This window comes from Parus major, chromosome 15 (genome assembly GCF_001522545.3).
Source record: "Parus major isolate Abel chromosome 15, Parus_major1.1, whole genome shotgun sequence".
Taxonomy (NCBI): Eukaryota; Metazoa; Chordata; class Aves; order Passeriformes; family Paridae; genus Parus; species Parus major.
This window is the reverse complement of record NC_031784.1, coordinates 11536451-11557647: the sequence shown is the minus strand read 5'-3', so window position 1 is coordinate 11557647 and position 21197 is coordinate 11536451. Positions and strand designations below refer to the sequence as shown.

The following is a 21197-nucleotide window of genomic DNA, read 5'->3' as shown; positions in this document are numbered from 1 at the left end:
CTCGGCGCTGCGGGCACAGCAGCGAGCCGGCCGCGCCGGGGAAAAATAGGTCACGGACGGGCCTTCGGTGGCGGCGAGGTGAAGGGCGGTGAAGCGGCACCCGCGGGGTTAAACTGGGTCAGGGAATATTTCGGGGAGGTTTGGCGGACAGGTGGGAGCAGATAACTGGTTTTTATTAATGCTCGCGAGCCGATAGCGGCAGCTGTCGGCTCCGCTGCCCTGAGCGGGATGGCTGCGAGCCGGGCTCGGCGGTAATCGGCACCGACATCCTCCGGTCGGGCACGGCCGGCCCCGGCCCGCAGCCTCCCGGCGGCGCAGACGGAGGGAGAAATGAAATAAATGCCTATCCGCGGCGGCAGGAAATCCGAGGTATGCGGCTCCCAGGGCTCGGGCAACTCCGCTGCGAGAGGAAGCGTGAGGCGGGCGGGGGCGGTCAGGTGGGGGCGCGGGGGCGGCGCGGGGCCCGGCGGGGGCGGGCGCGCTCCGGCTCCGCGGCCGCCGGGGAACTCCGGCGGAGCCAGCCCGCGCTCGGTGATGGTGAGTGCGGGGCGCGGCTCGGGGAACTTCCCCCGCACACACGCGGGGAGAGCCCGGGGCGGGCGGGCGGCTCGCCGGGCTGCGGGCGATGCCCCGCGGGGAGGCCGGGGGCTCCGGCGGGGACAGATGCGGTGCTGGAGGAAGTTCGGTCCCTCCGGCCGCAGCGGCACCAACAGCTGGCGGCTCCCGTGCGCTGTAGGGCGTTCCTCGGTGCGCCGTGCCTTTGCCCTTTGGCGTTCCGCTCGCCCGCGGGTGCTCGGAGCCTCCCGAGCAGCTGGCCGTGACCTGCGGGGAATCCCTTCTCCGGAGCTGGGCGGGCTGCGGGATCATCCCAGCTCCGAGCTGGAGGGAGGGAGATGAGATCTGATGACATTTGCCGTCGCGGTTGGGAAATACTTATTTCATTAGTTCGGTTCGCCTGCGGTTAGAGGCTGAACAGAGCTGCTTTGCTGCGCAGGAAAATCCTGAGGGCGATGGGAAACGGAGGAGTCGAGAGAAGTTTGGAAGGGGGGACGAAAGGGTGAGGGATTTTTGTTCGATTCGGTCCGTATTGTTTGGGATTTCTCCTTCCTCCACCCCCTGGGTGGGATGAATTACTTAGCACCCTCGTTTTCAATCCAGCCCTAAAGCTTGCGAGGGGCGGCTTTCATGTGTGGAAGAGCCGGCAGGTCTGTGAGAATGCAGAGCGGCACCGAGCAGCCCAGCTGTGCTCTCTGCTGTGCGCTCCCTGCTCCGCTGCCACAGCCGGGCGCACTCGGGAGATTCCCCCGCTTAAGGGTGACCTAACAGGAAAGCCTCTTGTTGTTCAGTGTCTGTTTTGCATGAGCTACTATGCTGTAACAGTTGCTGCTTCATTCAGCTAAAGAGAGAGAGAGAGGATAAGAGGATTCCAGTTTAATTAGCAGTTTGTTAAAACCAGTCAGCTTTGTCTGGTCACATGTTTATAATTTTAGAACGTATGTCTTAATTGCAGTAAATTCTGGTGTTGTGCATAAAGCGAGTGCCACATGCTGTTTGCGGCATTGGCTGTGGCAGCTCCACGTTTCTGTTTTTTTAATTTATTGCAGCCCCTGTTTATTTGTGCAGTGGCAGATTTTTGAGTGTGCAGGGGGCATTTTGCATGAAGCAGATCTAGGAATTAAAGCATATGCTGTAGAGGTTTTTATTACCCAGGGAGCTGCAAGTTGTGTCCTTTCTATTGGAGCATATTCAGGTTGACATCTTGAATACCCAGATACTGTTTTCAGTAATAGGACTGTTGTGTGTTTTCAGCATCTTTATTGGAGTCTGAAATACTCTAAATGTTGAGGCTTTCCTAACTCCTCCTCCCCCTCAATAATTACTCTGGTTGTTCTCAAATAATTTGTATCACTGAAATCAAACACTGTACCCTGTCTTCTGAGCTGAGACACTGCCGTGCCTTGTGTTAGACTGAGCTGTTGTAGTATTGCTGCTGGTTGAACACTGAAGCTCCCCTGTGTATACTGTGATTTATGTTACTGTAAATAGGGTAATTAAATTATTGCTTCCCTGCAATGTCTTGTTCCTCTGGTGTTATCAAAGATCAGCCAACTTTAGTTGGGGTGCTAGGCAGGCTGCTGCCTAAATGTTTACTTGAAATTAGGCATTTCTACTAACTCTTACAACTGGATAAAGAACTCCTTTTATTTTTCTGAGGAAGTGCTGGCAGTGTCTGAAAGCAAGACAGCATAAGGTGTTAACACACATATATGTCCTCCCCTGCAAAAAAAAGGTAAAATACTCGAGAAGGAGAGTTACTGAAATTCTTTTTTGTTACACGAATTCCTGTATCAGAGGAGAAAAGATAACTTGAGATTAGCTGTGGGGTGCATGACAGAAAGAGATTTTTTTACCTTTTATAGCCGTCAGGATTCCTTCAGGGCCTCCACTTGCTGGACAGAGGAGGGAAGTGTTCTGTGGATGCTGCTGTAGTGGGGGGAAAGAGATAATGAAATGAATTACTTGTCAGCTCCTAATGGCTTAATTTGAGGCTCTAAATTGTTGAGGATGAAATGTGCAAACTCATGTAGAGCTTTAGTTTTTTGGAGAGGAGTATGTCTTCTCCAGGGCTTTACCCACTGCATATGTCTTTTTCTGGTTCATAGCCTGTATTATGGCATATTTGTTTCTTGCTACCTATTTCAAATAAGCTGCTTCCTGCCTTCAGCTTCAGCTGACAAATGGTTTGAAATCCAGGATGTGTATTTCTGTCATTCCTAAGCCAGTATGAAACCTCAGAGAGATCTGGGACCTTCGAGTATGAACTAAGTCATGTGTTTACAAACACTTGTCTTTCTAGAAGCGGCATTAGAAGAAGGAGCAGGGAGCCCTAGTCAGATCTTACAGGATTCTGGTTTTCCTGCTAGCTCTTGCTGTCACTTTACCTCTGTCAGAATACTAGAGGAGTTTAAATTTTTGTTCCTTTCAGCTTTCTGTTGCTTTTTTTTCTTTTCTTCTCAACATTGACAAAAGATTCAAGTATTTCTCTGTGCTTCCAGATTGTGTGCACATAGCAAAATACCAGCCTGTCATGGAACATGCCATTCTTGTCACTTTCCAAAAGTGTTTTCCAATAGTGAACAGTTGAGTATATTTTTTCAGTACTATTCCTGGTATGTATTGCATTTTATATTTCACCCTGCTTGTTTATATTTGTGCTGCTAAAAAGTACTGACAGTTCTTTGTTAAGTTCCAATATGCAGCTCTCTTAATTTTTATAAATAACTTCACAATCTCTTCAGTGAGGTTTACTAGATTTTTTCGTAATCCTGATTTGTTCCTAAATAAGCTGCAAAACCCCCTACCTATGTGTGTTTTGAGGTCTGTGGCTTATAAACTACTGAGCATGAATGTAAAGGTCATAGTAGCTGTAAAGAAAATTGCCAGTACCCAACCAGAGTAGTTGTTACATATAGATTTGTCTCTTCCCAGTAATGATGTGGCTTTTTTCTGACCAAGTTTCAGTATGTTCAGTACACAAATCTGATTTTGTGTTGTGTCACCTAGAACCTACTTTGCTTTTTTTTACTTACCAGGGTCACTTGAGACAAGCTATCCAACAGGTCACTGAGGAAAAATGTACTCTTGAAAAGTCCCAAAGTGACCCCCAAAGTGAGGTGATGTTGGTCACTCATAGTGCTCTGAAGAAAAAGTGTCTGGAAGATGTGTCTTAGCCAGCAGGCATTTGGAGAGAATGTTTCTGGGTAATTTTGATGAAGATGTAATTTTGTATCAAGATAAAATTAAAGTGAAGTCTCTTCTCTGCCAGTTTTAAAGATCATCATTTGATTGTGTTTTATGAGCTGCCATCTGATGCTGCTATAGAGGGTTTTCTGTTTTCAAAAATTGTGATGGAAGTTAGTAGCAGGCATTCTCTGGACCTTAGGATTTCTTCAAAGATGTCTTTCAGCAGGATCTCCTAATGCCATGTATTCTAGTGATTTGGTACTGACAAGAAGGAACACTGAGTGCTTGATAAGTATTGTTTGCTGAAATGACAGCATTTTCCTCTGTGCTTCTGATCTAACCCTCTAGCTTCTGATATTTTCTGAGACTTTGAGTCTAATGTGGTGCTATAGATGTAAAATGTAAAGGTGGATATGTCACTTCTTCTAAGCATTTTATGAACATGCTAAAATATTTTGCAAACACTGGGATTTTATAGACTCTCATCTTGATATTTTACTCTTTGTGTCATTATGTAGAGGAGAGTAAAAGCTAAAAGACAGTCTGTGCTGTCAGTGCAGGGATGCTGGGTGTCAGCTGTTGGGTGGGAGTGGGCAGTTAAGCATTTTGTTTGTTGAAAAGCAAGCGATGTAGGATTGAAGACCAGTTTGTGTTGGCATAAAAACTGGAGTATCTTGGTAAAATAACTTTTTAGCACTCTGACAGCCTAGTTTAAAATGCTCAAAACCAGTGGGTCTTTATGTACTGGATAATCAGTATTTTACATCTAAAACTTGGTATTTAAGTAGGTAAAAATCTGTTTCTTCAAATCCTTCAACCCTTACTGCAGTGTTACAGCATGAAGAATCTCTGAACAACTCTTCATATTAATTCAGAATGTTAATTCTACATTAACAGGGTGCTGAATCAAAACAATTAGCATAGCACTTAATGTTATGAAGTTCTTGTCTTCCTTTCCTTTCTAGAGCTGTATATCCTGCACCAGATGATGGAGGCTTTGTTATGCTCTGCTGCCCATGCTGTCTTGTGAGGCAGGAGTGTTGTCAGAATTACCTCAGCTGTGCTCTGTGCCAGGTTCACTATTTTTGGGTGCTACAAGATGTAGTCAGAAATGATAGCTGATAGTTCTGTGTTCTGAAGCAATTTTCAATTTTCTTAAAATTAGGCTGAGGTAGAATCATAGAATTGTAGAATCACAGAATAGTTTGGGTTGTAAGAGACCTTTAAAGGTCAACCAGTCCAAATCTCCTGCAAAGAACAGGGACATCTTCAACCAGATGAGGATGTTCCAAGCCCTGTACAATCTGACCATGAATGTTCCAGAGATGGGGCATCCACCTCTGCTCTGGGCAGTCTGAGCCAGTGTTTTGCCACCCTCATTGTGAAACAAGTTTTTCATTATATCTCATCTGGATCAATCCTTATTTAATTTAAAACCATCACCCCTTGTCCTGTTGTGACAGGCCCTGCTAAAATCTGTGTCCCCATTTTTCCTGTAGGCTCCCTTTGAGTATGGAAAGGCCACTATGAGACCTTCCCAGAGCCTGTGTTCTCCAGGCTGAACATGCCCAGCTCTCTCAGCCTTTTCTTACAGCAGAGGTGCTCCAGCCCTCTGATCATCTTTGTGGCCTCCTCTGGACCCTCTGCAGTGGGTCTGTGTCTTTGCTGTGCTCAGGACCTCGGGGCTGGGATCCCCAGGTAACCTTCCTTCCCCCAGATAATACCAGGTGCAGTGCCTGTGCACTGCTGGCTATTTACTTTGTAACCTCTGGGCACATTGGGACAGTCAGTGTACAGACAGAAGTGTTGGGGTCTGGATGGGAAAAAAATAAATCTTATAATCCTTAAACTTGCCCTTATCTGGGAACCAGCAGCTTCTCCCAGCTCTGTGTTAACCCCAGTTCTCTGGTTCTGCAGCACCTCCTTTAGGAGTAACACTGAGTGGTGGGGCTCAGTCTTGGTTTGCCACTGACAGAGACCAGAACCACCTTGCAGAGTTCCTGGTTGTCATTTATGTCCCCTAACACTTGTCATCATTTGTGATTTATCATCCTTTGCATTGAAAGGAAATAGTCATTTCTAGCTTGTAATTCATCTCATCCTGCCGTGGAGCCTGTGATAGCTCAGGTGAGCCACATCCCCTCAATGCCTTTTTCCCTCTGTAAAATGTTTCTGGGTGGTACCACTAAATGTGTCTGTCTATATCAGAAACATGTGGTGTTACATTAAATTAATGCCACATGTTGTCAGAAACATGAGAGTTTGCTTTTGTCTTCAGGGGGCTGATGCATAATCCTGCCCACTTCCAGGCTGCTGGATGGGCTGAACCAAGCTTGTTTCATTAGCTCTGAGTACATTTATACATAGTATACATAGTATATTTGCATCTGATGCAGGCAGTTTGGTTGTAGCAGATACACAGAAAAGTTCTCAGCAGGAAAATCCTCTGAATACAAATAAAGGATGTCTATTAGATGAAGCCAGAACCCCTGTCACTGTCTGGATGTGCCCTGCTAACCATTTATTTTGGTGGTATAGAAGTTTTGTGGTATAGAAGTTTTCCTACATCTGGTCCCAGAAAATGACTAAAGAAATTCAAAATTCTGATACAGGATTTCCATCAAAGTTTTCATATTCGTTCATTAGATTTCTGCATCAAGTTATTTGTGTGTTAGAAGATTTAGAAGCAGTCTGTGTTCTCCAGAATTCTGTGCTTTATATCCTCCCAGAGAAAAAGAATTCCAAACTCTTTCATGACATAAAACCAAAATGTACCTGAAAAAAGGGTACTGAAGTAACAGAGGCAGAATCTGAAATTCCAGCATGGGTGAGGAGCCACTCCTCAGTGTTTTCTGTTGAGTAGAAGGAAGTGCCTGACTAAATCTCTGGATGACTTCTGCTCTTCTGCATCCCTTTGGCAACCTTGAATTGTCTGCAGGACCCAGTGAATGAAACTTGGTCACTGAATTCCTAACCAATCCCTTTTTTCTCTCTCTTCAAATACAGTTGGTAAAAGAGAGCAACTTATAGAGGAAAGATGATCAATGTACTGAAGTAATTTGTTCCAAAGTCTTTTTATCAGTAACTTACCTTCCAGCTTGAGAACTTGTCCAGCTGTCCAAAAGGGAACCTTTGTTAATGGTGGCAACAGAAAAAAAAAAGGAAAAAAAATCCCAAACAACTCAATGTTCCACAGCTTTATCTTCAAACCCACCTTTGCTTTAGCAGCCCAGATTTGCAGGTTAGAGGAATGAGGGACTGAACAAGAGGAAATTCTTAGAGAAAGATACTGCCCTGGCAGTGCTGGTGTTAACCTGGAAAAGCAGTGCAGGGAGCAGCCACCTTCACCCAGAGGATGATGCATTATGCACACAGCTCCTGTGTTTCCTGGATTTTCGTGTGGGTGATGTCTGTGTGAGGCACACTGGTGCAGAGCTCCAGAGGGAATGCAGCTGTGTTATTGTTTGAGCAGGACTGCACCTTCAAAACAGATTTTAAGAGACCAGTCTGTTGCTTCTCCCTGCTTTCTTTGTCTTTCTTTCCATCATAACCATGCAGTAGAATGGTTTCTTTATTCTTACAGTCTAGTTAGCTGTTTCTCTTTAAAAAAAAAAACAACAAAAATGATGTGACTTTCTGTTGACATGGTTGTGAAATCACATGGTGCATGGGAACCATCTGAGTGAAAACTCCTCAAGCCTCCTGACCGGGTGAACATAAACCTCTAGATGCTCCCTGGCAAATGGCCAAAGCCAAAGCTCTGCAAAGGCCATCTGTAGGCCTCAGTTTCTGTTTCATTAATTCCACCTGTAATTGTAACTCATCTTCTTAACAAGCCATTTCTGGTTTTATGTAATTGCTTATGCAGCAAGGAAGTCATTCCCTTTCCCTGCCCCCTGTGTGAATGGATGTCCCTGACTCATGCTCAGTCCCCCAAAGTGGCTGTGGCACCACTTTGGGTGCTCTTTCCATAGGGTTACAACCAATTTAAAGTCAAGTCAGCTGTAAAATGATGGTTCTGGAAATTGAAAAGTCTGAAATTTAAGACCCTGCAAATACAATGTATTTTGAAGAGAGAAATAAAAGGTGAAAATTGTCCATTATGTTTCTTTATCAGCATATGGTGATGGGAACATGTGGAGCACTTCCATTTGTCAATGTTTTTTCTTGCTGCTGTCTTGCTAAAATAAAGTTACAGAATTCCACAGTTCTTCCAAAATGCATGCATGCTGTTTATTCATTTCCAAGTGTGTGTGTATTTAAAAGATAAGAAAATAAGGAATTGACAATATTTGCCTTATAGACTAGGAGTTGTAATCCTGCTTGTTCTTGACTTACTGAAAGGAGGTCTTGCCTTTATTTCTGTTTCCTTTTCAAGGCTTGATAAAATGTAATTTATGTATTATCATACTTTTTAAAATATATTCTGTTATTGTACTATGTAATAACCACAGCCTGAAAAAGTTGGTAAGATTTTCCTGAAATCAGCTAAGTTACAGTAAGCAGGGGTTGCTGGATGACACAGACCCCTGCAGATAAGTTTTAATACTCTGAATATAGCTGCTTTCCTTTCTTAATACTTTTGTGCTCACTGACATTCCTGTTCAGAGGCAGAATTGTTCCATTACAGGCTGAATAGCAGTGTGGATGAAATGAGGAATTGAGGAAGAAAAAGAAAAGAATCATCTGTAGAAAAGAAGAAAAGTCAGAACCGGGTGGCAGAGTGAAATCAGAAGAGATGTGGAGTGTGTTAAGATTGGATGAGGAAAGCTGGTTTAGTAATTTGCTAAATGGGGGAGGGGGCAGAGGTTTTAGTGGTTGTGCTCAGAGGTGGCAGGAAGCTGTGAGTCAGGCAAAGACACACTCCTGAGCTGAGCACTAAATAAAGCAGTGCTTACAGAGGAGATGGGGATATTCACAGATGTCTGTGCTGGACCTTCCTCACTTCAAATTGACAGGTCTCAAACCCTGTGTGTTGAATCTCTTCAGCTTGAACCATGTTCCTTTCCTCTGCAGGCACCCAGAGCAAGACATTAAAATTATATAAGAAACTAAGAAGACAGGACATGAGTAAAACTCAGAGTATTGCAGTATGTTGTGCTTAACCCTATATAAAAACAGAGACTTTAGAAAGTTTAGGAAAGTGGGAGCTGATTTTGAAATATCATGTAGGTTGTTGCATTATTAATTGATGCTTTCCCTGAACCACTTAATTAGTTTATTAGTTTTGTCATACTTTCTAGCAATCTTAAAACAATATTTGAATTATATTTATTTTTCCTAAAGGCTCTTAGCAGGACATTACTGAGACTGACAGATGAAGAAATGTTTGGGTTTAGTTTGGTCACTTGGAATCCAGTTTGTTGTATGTAGTGCAACTTGAACTTCAGGACCCCTCGATAAAACAAAAAGGGATGAAAAAAAAAGAGAGTTAAGTAATGGGAATGTTTATTTGTGAATTGGATCATCTGAAGCATGACTTGCATTTCTCCATTTCGTTGAGAAGCGAAGCCATGGAGCGCTGAGAGAGTAAAGTTTGATGTGTGCTTAGAAAATGGCTTACCCTGGAGCTGTGCAGTGCAGCAGCCATCCCCAGGGAGCTTTGGGGTTTGCTGGCATCTGTCAGCCTCTCCTCCTCAGAGAGGCATTCCTAAACCCCAGGGAATCCCCTCCCCTAAACTTCTGGAGTAAGCAGCGTGGAGGAATAATAAGCACTTCCTTCCTTTCTATTTTCAGTGACTGAAGTAGAAAGTACCACAGTGCTGCAGCTCTGCTCACCCTCCTCCGAGCAGCAGTTCCAAGCTGAAAAAGAATTGTAAAAGTGTCACCAGGATTATGGTAGACTGGCTTCATTATTCAGTTTTATATTTGATGTAATGTTCAGTATTAAGTTCTCTGCAGGGTTTTCACTACTCCCAGATTTATTTTTTCCTAGCAGCGTGTGTCAGGCTTCCCCCGCCCCCACTCTTGCAGCGTGTTTGTTTTGCCAGGAAGGCATGGAGAGCAGCCTGATGTTTTGGATCTTGAAAGGCATTTTGGAGTTGTTGGAGGTGTCTCACTCCTTCCTGTGGTTTGGTGTAAACAGCTCTGCTGGCTGTGGCAGCAGGGAGGAGAACCTTTCAGCAGTGGGAATGGTGGCCAGCAAACACGAGCGGGCGTTGGATGTAAAATCCTTTCGGTGGAGCTGGAGACATTTTTTGAGGTACCCTGTGTGGCCATAACCAGCAAAAAAACCTTTCAAAGAGCTGGGAATTGTTCTGCACTCGTCTGTGAGTGTACTTTCAAGAGAGGTACTTTGCTAACAAATCTCAATTTCCAGGTCACGACATAAAAACTTTAATTTTAGTCAAACTGAATAATATTTCCTGGTCTTCTCCCCAGTTATATCTTTACAAACTTTGCATTTGTATATTTCTTAAGCTTTGTTAAAAATAATAAAAGCCTAACATTGAGCTTCTTGAAAAAAGTTGCAGTGTGTGATCTGAATTTAGAAGTATTCTTCCTGAAGTTTGTTGATATTTAGGAAAAAAAAAATTAATACCTGGTGGGCTTTGTTAAACTCCTCTTTGGGAAACATTTAAACAAAACATTCTTTAGATCCTGACTGAAATCACAGTCTTAAAAGCTCCATATGACTCATGAAATAAACTCTGATAAACTCACTTTAACATGGGTGTTTTGCATATTGCTTAATGAAATGGCAGTGCTGAAATGAGGATTGCTCTGATGGCAGGTTTCCTTCTGCTTCTGGCTCCAGGCTGCCTGTGGAGCAGGCAGGTATGGAACATTGAACCCCCATCTCTTGCTGTTTTGCATTTACAAAGCTGCAAGTCAACACATGAAAAGTTAGTGACTTTCCTCTTAAAATCAGTCCTGCTTTTGTAATTTCAGTGTTAAACCTGGACACTCCTAATGTGAGTTTTCATTTAACCTCCTCTAATGTGCCCTGTTGAAGAAGACAGCAGCATTCTCCAAAATACACAACTTTGTTTCTGTGTCAGGGACTTTTTCCTGGCTCTCTGGATGCAGTTTGTACATTCTGCCATCGAAAATGGTTCCAATACATTGTTGTAATTTCCAGGGTAGCATTCAAATGTATACATGGGATATGTGAAAAGGAGCTGCAAAATTATTTCCAACTAATTCCAGATCCGGTATTTGATCCAAGTGATCCTCCTGATTCAAATGAAGGATGAGATAATGCTGAAAAAGACCAGGAACCTACCTACACATTGGCAGTGTTCCACTCCTACAGTGCACTGTAGTTGACCATAAATTGTTTTGTGTAGTTAAATTGGCTAAGTAGGTTGTTGCAATGTGGTGCCATTATGAGGCATTCACTTGTTTTGGGATTTGGCAGAAACCCAGTTTACATACGTGCAGAGAAGCAAAAAATAGCAGCTCCAGAATGTGTGTTTCATCTGTAGGCTGAAAGGAGAGCCATTGTATGGTTTGGGGGAAGAAAAAGCATCTCTATTTAAATAGAATGATGTGCTGGTTTACAGAACTGTCACCTGCAGGATCTGTGAGCTGAGGAGCTCCCTGAGCTGAGGAGCTCTTGGCCCCCAGGCCACGGGAGGTGTTTGTGGACATTGGCCATGCTGCAGCTTTAGGTACATTCTGGAAAAGGGGAGCTACAAGAAAGAGTTTGAAATAAAGCTTCAGGGAGCGAAGAGGAAAAACAGCTCTATTGTGATCATTAGGAGTCAGAGTAGAGAGCAGGAGGAAAAGGCAAGAGCAAGAAAATTTGGCAGATTAGTCTGTACATTATATCTAGTTGAAGTCACTGTTTTCCATGTAAAAACACTGATATTAAGCCACTGATATTTCTGTGTTGTTTTTTTTCCTAAGTTCCTATACAGAGTGGAACTAGAGATTTTCTGCAGACATGAAAGGGAAGGATCCATTTTACACAGGGGGTTATGGATCTGCTTTTCTGGTCAAATGTCATTTATGATTGCACTAATCATTTTGTTTGCTTCCACTTTGTATTAAGTTCTGAAGAGTTTTGATCTGACTGAAGGTAAAGCTAAACAAATCGAAGCAAGACCTTTAAACAAAGATAAAGGAGTAAATATTTGTATATCCTGCTCTCTGAACAGGTCTGGAAAGCCAAACTCTTTCTCAGTCAGGTACTCCTATCAATGAGACTATTGTTTCCTGCCTTGTCACAAAATCGTTTACATGATCAGAGGATTTTCAGCTTAGAAAGCTACTGCAGGAAAAGCTTCAGAACCAAGTAAAGCACGAGGGAAGGGTTTCCACTGATGCAGCAGCAGTTTTTTTGAATGATCATAATGTAAGTCCTAACATGCAAGCATGGTAATATGTGCAGTTCATTTTTTCAGGTGTGGTTGACTAGGGTGCTGACAGCATCCACAATAAACACCTGAAAACAATCTCGTTAGATGTATTAGACATGGCAAAATCTGAGCTGACTAACACTAATTAAATTAGATTTGCTATCAGTCTCCAGCCTTGCTCCCTGAAGATTCCCATGTCCCAGAAATTTAATTAGAAGGATCGGGATGTATGGCCAAGTATTTGAATCTGCCACTGGAAAATGGATTCTGCTGAGGAATCTGATTCTTCCTACTGGACTGGTTAATCCATGGTGAACACTGATGATATCAAGGCACTAACCAAGTTCCTAAGATGTTTAGTAACAGATGATTTGAAGATAGAAACTTGTAGTGACTACATGTTAACAACTTTCAGGCTGGGAAAACTTACTTTAAATTACTCCTTATTTTTTATGGTAGTTGAGCTTTGACTTAAGGCATGTTCACTGGCATCGAAGAAAAATGCACAGTATAATTCAGGCTTTGCTTGCTTTTTCTTGGAACAGTTCAGAAGCACATTTCAGAGGTGTTCTGTGGCTTCTGTGAGCCTTCCTCTTTTGCTACTGGCAGGAATCAGTTGACTTCAAATCCAGGTCTAAATCCATCCCTCACGTCTGGGGGACCACAGCTTTTGTCTGTCCATTATCCCCCTGACCCTCAGTGAAATCTGGGGAATCTGACCCATATTTTCACAATTCTGTCCTTTGCAGCTGGATCCCTCTCTAAAGGTTTCCCCTTTTCCTTTCTCTGCAGGGAATCTGGCGCATCCCCGTGGATGAGATCGACCGCCCGGGCAGTTTTGCGTCTCATATGAACCGCTCGATCGTGCTGCTGCTCAACGTGCTGGCACAGCTGAAGGATTACAACACCTTGCTCAAAGTCTCATCTATGCTGCAGAGGACCCCTGATCAGGGAAAGTACGACAGATTTATTTGAAGCCATTACTTTGTAAAGCTTCGAGTGTGTTTTGTTCGCTGTATGACTGTTTTATTTAAAGCTGTTCTTTGTTTAGGAAAAAAAGTCTTTAGACAGATTCCCCTGGGAGTATAGTGGAATGATGGTTAATTTTTCTCATGATTACGATTCTATAATGTAACCTAGAGTTTCTCTGCATTTCTGCTGAAGCTCAGAGCAGCCAGAGAGGTGTCCTAGCAGGATTTCAGAGGTGGTGTGTCACGTGGAGGGATTCTCTGGAGGAACAGAGCTCTGTGGCTTGGGCACCCTCTGCTCGCTCTTGCGTAAGAGCCGAGTGCGGCGCGGGAGGTCACGGCCCAGCATCCTGCCTTCCTGTAATCCTTGATGGCCTGAACAATGCTTATGTGCCTCTTGGCAGCTGATGCTATTTAAAAAGCTTATCCTGTTCAGGGGTGATCTAATTTTAATTGCATTAACCTTATTTAAGAAAAAAAAAGACGCTATTAGTGTGAGCTATATATGGACCCGTATCAATGGGAAGACCAAAATAAGCATCCAAGGAAAACATTGAAGCAACTGAGGTAAAATTTTAGTAGGTTGTCCTGTGGGATATATTGAAATTGGTCTCTGGCAAATGCTTAAGAAATGAAAATTGAATGATTGATGGCAATAGGTTGGAGGCATTGAAGGTTTCTTGGTGTGTTTTTGAGTACGAGTGCATGTGAATTTGCATGGATTGTAGTGTGTCTGGGAATATGTCACCACTTGTTCAGCAAACTCAAAGCCAAAAATACTTTGACTTTTAACATATCAGGAGAACTGGACCATAGAAGGTTTCAATTCTGTCCTAAGCAAACCCATAGCTGTACTAAAAATATTATGGTATTTGTAAGTCTAGACTGAATTCCAAAAAACGAGTAATTTGACATGTTGGTTCAGCCAGTGCCAGCCATGGTGAGCTGCAATTGTTAGAGGAACTTGGAAATGCACATTTTCTGGGTGTGTCTGGTATCTGCTTGGAACAGTCCTATTTTTAAAAATAGGGATGTTTGAACTGTTACTGAACTAATGAGGAGTCAGATGTTTATGGTTTGCTTTTCAGACAAAAGATAACAGAATTACCAATTTAACCTAAAATCATAGAGAGGAGATAGGTGTATTTAAAATGTTGGCCTTTTGACTGAAATAGTACCCTTCAGAGCTGATTTCTAGGCCTCTCATTAAAACCAGCTAATTCTGAAATAGAAATTAAGTTTTCCAGTAAACTTGATTAGGTGGGATTGACAGCTGGAATTGTTTTGCTTGAAAGCAGACTAAAACATTGTGTCCAAATAACCTGAAATTACAGTGCTCTGGTAGATTAAATGAAGCCATAGAGTGAATGTTTTACACATACAATATTAATTTTTTTGTACTACTAACTAGGAAAAAAGGTAGTAGCACACCCATGTTTTAGCTCTAAAAATCCTGTGTTCAAAGGCAATTGATATGATCAAAGAGAGAGGATTTGCTGATGTCCTTAATCTCACATGCACGCTTTATCCAGAACATGAAAATCACCTGAGAGTTCAACAGAGCTTTGTGTAACTATAATACCCCTTTTCAAAAAAAGATTGAATAAAAAGCTGGTATTTGAGGGGCATAGAGGGCTTGATACAAAAAAACCTGTAAATCTGGTTGTTTGGTTTGCTCTGGGTTTGGTTGCTTGGTGTCTTCCCATTTCTCCCCTTCCCTCTGTTTGTAGACAGAGCTTTGAGTCTGTCTCTGCCTCATTTGTGTCATCTCTGATGCTTGTGAAGAGAAGTGGAGGGAAACAGCTCAAGTGTTATATCCCAATATTGTTATATTTCAGCATGCACCTGTAGATGTTTTGTTACTTTCTTATGTTTTAATGTTATTGTGTTGGCTTTGCTTGTTTTTCTCTCCATGTTCTGGCTCTTGCTTTTAGAGTGCTGTAAGCTTTTGGCAGCTAACTTCATTTCTGCTCTCTTGCTGTGGCACAGGAAGTACCTGCGTGATGCAGATCGCCAGGTTCTGGCCCAGCAAGCCTTTGTGCTCACAGTGAAGGTGCTGGAGGACACTCTCAACGATCTCACACAGGTGAGGCAGCAGTGCACTTCATGCCTGGAATTTAGTAATTAGGTTTTGCAGTGTTTAATTCACTCATTTAGAGCTCCTGAGACTGAAGGGCTGCATTTATAAGCATTTATTTCTAATACCTTTTGTTTATATGCCACTACACAGAAAATTGCCTTCCAGCATTGTTTTTTTTAAATTTGAAATTCAGTAACAAATACTGGTTTTGAAAATGGGTAAGTTTGTCCCTTAAACTTCAAATAATGGTAGATACATGTAGTGTACCAGTACTCCATTTTCATGTGGGGTCCATAGGAAATTTCATTTTAAAATGAACTAAGATTCCTCTTGCAAAACAAGCCCAGCTTGGTGTTACATGCCTGGACACTTGCCACTGCTAGTCCTTGACAGCACCACACTTACTGTTACATATAATTGTAATCTAGATTCAGTTTTTAAAAGCCATACAGGAACTAATCAGTTTCCAGGTTAAGGGATCTGGACATTGGGGCTTTATTTGGTAAATACATTCATGGAAGAACTTGTTCCTAAGGATTTTCTAAGTTAACAGGCTATAGATTTAACAAATTAAATGAAAACTTTGTCAAGAGGAACATTGGAACTCTGTATATGAAACAGGTTGTTCATTGGATGTAAGACTTGTATCATGATCAATTTTTAAAAGAAATGATGTATTGAGATTTTCTACCTTTGGAACATCACCAGAGTACAAAAAGTAAAATACTGTAGCAGGGTTTTCCCTACTTCTTGATCTATTAACAAGAAGGTTATGTAAGAACAACGAAAGGAAAGATTCTTGAGCTTGATCTGCAGCTGCCAAAAGAAACAGGTTGGGTTTTGATTTCAATATGTTAGAAGAAAAATTTGTGCAATTAAACCTTGGATTTTATTTAGTTGGATTCCTTAGTGTGGACTGAAGCAGTGAGGGAAAATAAACATTGTGGCTTCAGGTCAGCCTGAGCTGTTGACACTTCTCTGCGGTGTTTTCACTTACTAAAATACTCCCAATTGTAAGGATGTAAAATACTCTCCAATTTGTGGCCTGGATTAATTAATATTGAGGAACAAAAAAGAATGAACATAGAATAAATGCATTTTCTTCAGCAGAAGCAGTAATGAAAGATACTTGTCAGTATTCATGATAGTCACAGCTGTGCTCCAATGCTTTCTGATTTCAATGATTACAGAGAAGAATGATTTCTTTTATTAAGGTTTCAGAAGATCAGGGTTCCAAGTCTTCTAGCCTTGCTTCAGGAAGGATGACAACAGACGTCTCCAATAAAACTGGTGCTGAAGAGGGGAAGGATGTCCTTCCCAAAAAGCCAGTTTTATCAGATGGAGCAGTACACAGTGCTGAAAATGGAGTGAAGGAAGTGACCCAGGGACAAATTCCCCATGCTATGGACATACTGGAACAAGAGGACAGGAATGACAAGGAGATTAAAGAGCTTCCTGGCCCTGGTTCAGTTGAACCTATGGATCTTGATGGCTATTCCAATGACCCTGAAAAAATTGATTCTTCCTGTAAACGCAGCGAGCCAGAGCGTCTGCAGTCCAGCAGGAACGCGAGAGCTCCAGAGAGCCGGACTCCAGAGCTTTCCTTGGAGGAGCTCAGCATCAGCTCAAAACACCAGCAGCAGGCAGCCAAAGGAACAGTTCTAGCAGTACCTACAGAAGAACCTGTCCAGAGGTCAAGCAGGAAGAGGAAATTACTTGAGGATGTGGAATCTGGAAAAACACTTCTGCTCGATGCTTATCGAGTCTGGCAGCAAGGTCAGAAAGTTATGGCCTATGACCTGGGCAAAATTGAGAAGATCATGTCTGAAACATACATGCTGATTAAACAGGTATTTGTGTTTAGCTGTCATTTCTCTATGTGGCCTCAGATGTGGTTTTAGGATCTAACAGGAATTGCTAAACTAAGCAGTGTGAAATTAACCCTCTATTTGTTTAAAGCCTGGGGAGATAAACACCTCCCAAGGAAACATTCTCTTGATGAGGCCATTGCTGGGGATAGGGAATAGGACCCTCCATGTTTTGAAACTTAATTTCTGAAATGAGTTAAGAGCTGTAGTAGCACTTAGGTGGTGTTTGTTCAGCTAAATGTTAGTTTGAATTGAGACAGCTGAGTATTTATCTGTGGATATGTGCTCCTGAATAACTTGGGGTCAGCATTTTGCTGTAGAACTGCTGCTTCTCCCCCTTGTTTCCATGTTCTACATCCCCATTTCGTCTCAATTTAATTAGATTTATAGATGACCTAAATAATTATGGCTTCATTAGTTGTGATTCTGTGTTCAGGTGGATGAAGAAGCAGCACTTGAACAGGCAGTCAAGTTTTGCCAGGTGCATATGGGAGCATCAGCACAGAAACAGGTAAGCTCTGGAGCCTTTGAGTGCTGCTAACAAGCTTTTATGAGTCTGTACAGGCAAATCTGCTGCTGGGTGTCTGCAGCACCTAGAAATATCTGCTTTTCCTTGGATTGGTGTCATCTAAGATAACTTTTGCTACATTAGTAGGAAGATTATCCCCTTTATTAGGGTCAGTGCTGTTTATGTCAGGCTTGCAGGACACTTTTCATGGCCAAAAGCTGTGGGGGAAACCTCAAACAATCTTCAAATTGAAATATTTATGCCATATTACAATTTTCCTAATGTCCACATCTTAGCCCAGCATTTCATGGATGGTAATTACTTCTCTCTGCTCCCTAAGGGCTCCAACCTCATCAGCTCTTGCCTTGCTGGCATTGCACTCTGCTGCACAGATACCAGATAGCTTTTCTTTAACTCTATTAAATACAAACTGTTACTCAGTTTGTTTTTAGCTTGTAGTTTCTGGGTTTACCCAGCAAACAATTGCAAGAGCTTTAAAGGGATCATTATTTATCCGTCCTTAATGTGAAATCAAAGCCAAGGAGAAAACTGGATGAATGACTAGATTTATATTTTCCATAATTCTTGTTCAGTTAAAATGGGATTTTGTATAGTGCATCTCTTAGCAGAGTAATAGGAGAGGATGTAAGAGGAAAGGTAGGGTTTTTTTTCCTTTATTAGGTTTTCCTGGAAATAACTTTCTCCAATTTGTGCCCCTCAGGAAGTCAGTAACATTGTTCCATTGAACTACAGAAATGAGCAAAAATGTCAAGGGAGGTATTTAGTAGAAGTGTTGACTTGCCTGTAGTCTGGTATTTCAGGTTTTAAATTTTTTTAATAAATAAATGTTAGCTCAGCATGGTAAGTATTTTTCAGTTTATTTTGGGGAAAAAATAGACGTCATCCCACTGTGATTTATGTCTTTAAAATAAAAAGAATTTGCTAGAAAGCATCTTTAAAAAGTAATATTACTGTTCTTTTTTTGGCTGTGTTCACCTTTTTAAAAAACACTCACCAAATTCTCTTGTATCAACCCAATTCCTTGCTGGGCTTTCTTGAAGGTTCTGGGAATGTCATTGCTATTCCAGTTCTTCCAGCACAGTCACCAGTTACTCAAAAATGTGACAAAACATGAGAATGGTGAAAAACCTGCACAGAAACTAATCTTGAGAGCAGACACAATAGGTGAGCTAGTATTTAACAGCACTGGAAGCAATAAGATTTCCTGTTAAATCACTAGAAATTAAACATACCCCTTAACATGCTGCACTTGGAAGCTTTCCCTTTTAGGAAGCAGTCCCAGCTAACGAGGTTATTACATCCTGCAGTCTCATTTTCATCTGCTTCTAGCAGGATCTTGCAAGCTGTGTAAAGCTGCTCCTACAGCACTGTGAATTAGTGTGGAGACACAGGAATAGCCACTCTTGTAGACATCTGTCTGTTTTCAGCAGACTGAATCCTGTTTTATTTAAAATTGGCAAGTATTTGCCTTCTGTAAGCAAATGATGTCATCTATAGAGCTGCTGCAGCCGGGGGAAAATGCTTTGTTCCTGGATAGTTTGAGTGGGTTTGCAGGGCCTGTGGTTCTTCACTCACTTAACCCAAGAAATTGACAGTAAAAACCAAAAAAAAAGCACAAAATCCACCTTGATATATGTCTTTCTCAGCTGGCTGTTGTATTTTTAAGTTCCAGGCATTATGTGGCTTTTTTATGAAAGTTTTCATTTGCTGCTAAAATTAGGCATTACTTAAATTCTGGCTTTTCAACTTTCTCCCAGACCAGAGTTTCTAACCTAAATATTTAACAACAATGTTAAAATCTCCTTCTCTGCCTCTGCAGGCACAAGCAGGAAACAATAGAGCAGTCAGTAAGCAGAACTGGACCAAGTGGATGCTTACATTTCTGTGAGGAGATCTAATCTTTCTAATAGCTTGGCAATGCTGTGACCCTTTCACTTGGCTTCAGAAGTCCTATTTATGAGTGATGCTAACTTGTTTTGAGCCAATGAGAGGCACATCATCTATAAAGTCAGCTAAAAACATGGGAAGTGGCTGAGAAAGGTTGGCTTCCAGCTTTGAAGAAGGCAGAAAAGTGGTACAAAGCCTTGCCATGATAAGTTCCAGTGGAGAAATTGGAGTGTTTTCCATTGGGAGATTCCAGTAATTGATAAAAAACTCTGTTCTGTGTAAGTTGCTGGGATGTTTCTTTCAGTATTCAATACTAATACTTTTTTTTAGTGATATATTCATCAACTTCAGCACATTTTGACTCACAATTTACAGAGTGGTGATGTAACATTTTTAAGTGCTGATATTAATGCTGTTGTGGAGAAAGGTGTGGCCAAAAGTAATTCCTCCACTTTTTGTCCTTTTCTCTTTTAATTCTTAAGTGTGAATAAGACTTTTGATACACACCTATGAAATGGGCTGGAATCCAGTGGTGGCTGCTGGGTCATTAGCAGTCAAGTAACTAAGTTATACTGGAGATTAATTGACTTTCTGATCAAGCAGCATTTTGAAGGTTTCTTGTTCTTTGATTTTCCTGTCTGAGACTGTTATCTAAAAGATTTGCAGAGATCCTGAAAGCAGCCATCTATTGCTCTGAGTTATATTTTTAGTCTTGCCAACTGTGATTTTCATATGAAATTAATGGTCCCTGGAAATGGAATATGAAGGAGGCCTTGTTGAGGGAGAATGAAAGATTGAGGCAGACTAGTTTGATTTTGAAGTAGCATTGTACTTAAATATGTGGTCCTGAGGACCAGGGAAGGGACATGTTGGCAGAAAGCAGTTACAGGTATTCAAGATAATTAGAGAATTCCTAATAAGCTTTTCCATTGACTGCCTAAAATTGCTCTTAAATTCTTCATTTTATGCTGCTAAGGGCATACTGACATGGGAAAGTTACTGCAGTACAAGCTAAGATGAAGCATTGTATTGCACAGAATATTCTGTAAATGCATGTGGAGATACTTCTGTTTAAGAACCCATCTGTCTTCTTTTTTCCTGCAATCTGAAAAGGTATTTTTATTACTGTGGACTTAATATTAAATTCCTTAATACTAAAAGTACACCTTTTACCAGTGTTGAAAGTCATGGCAGTTAAAACTCTGTGGTTGTGTGTTGGGATCTAATGTATCACTAATCCTGAGAACTGAATTTCTATAAAACAGATACCTAAAAAAATTGTAAAAATCAACATTGCACACAGGGCTGGATTTAACATCTCTAAAAATACAAGAGTGTTCAGAGGCAAAGTTCCAAAATGCCACTGAGCCTCTGGTCCTGTGCTGTGACCCCTGAGAATGTGGGACTCTGTGTAGAGAGCCCTGCTAAGGGGTAGTGTTGTAGGAGCTGAAATTTCTATTGGCTCTTTGAGATATAGTATATCATCCAAATGTCATGAGAAGGGGCTATTTCAACATTGCTGAGTTATTTAAGACTCACTGCTGCTTTAGCCAAAAAATCCTTGCTCTGGGACCAACTCCATCCCTGAAGTGTCAGGGAGAGAAAGGAAATTTTCAGCTGCTCTTTCCTGCTCCATCTGCCAGGCCTTGAGCTCTCCCTGCTTGGTTCTGACTGCCCAAATCTTCCCCTTCACCTTCTGCTTCATTCACCTCTTCCACAGGAACACACCATGGCCACCTTCTCCCCTGGCTGATGCCAAACTCCACGTGCTTTCCCCATTTCCCTGTCTGAACCTACAGTCAAAACACATCAGCAGAT

General features: G+C 41.9%; 1 protein-coding gene across 3 annotated transcripts in view; it reads left to right on the top strand.

Annotated features, from left to right (window-relative positions):
* CABIN1 (calcineurin binding protein 1) overlaps positions 1-21197 on the top strand; it is a 105080-nt gene that overhangs the window by 62500 nt on the left and 21383 nt on the right. For all 3 annotated transcript variants that reach the window (XM_015643769.2, XM_015643770.2, XM_015643768.2), the window contains exons 31-34: positions 12840-13003; positions 15005-15101; positions 16310-16945; positions 17400-17474. In XM_015643769.2, the coding sequence (XP_015499255.1) occupies positions 12840-13003; positions 15005-15101; positions 16310-16945; positions 17400-17474 (972 nt within the window). The remainder of the gene's footprint in view (positions 1-12839; positions 13004-15004; positions 15102-16309; positions 16946-17399; positions 17475-21197) is intronic.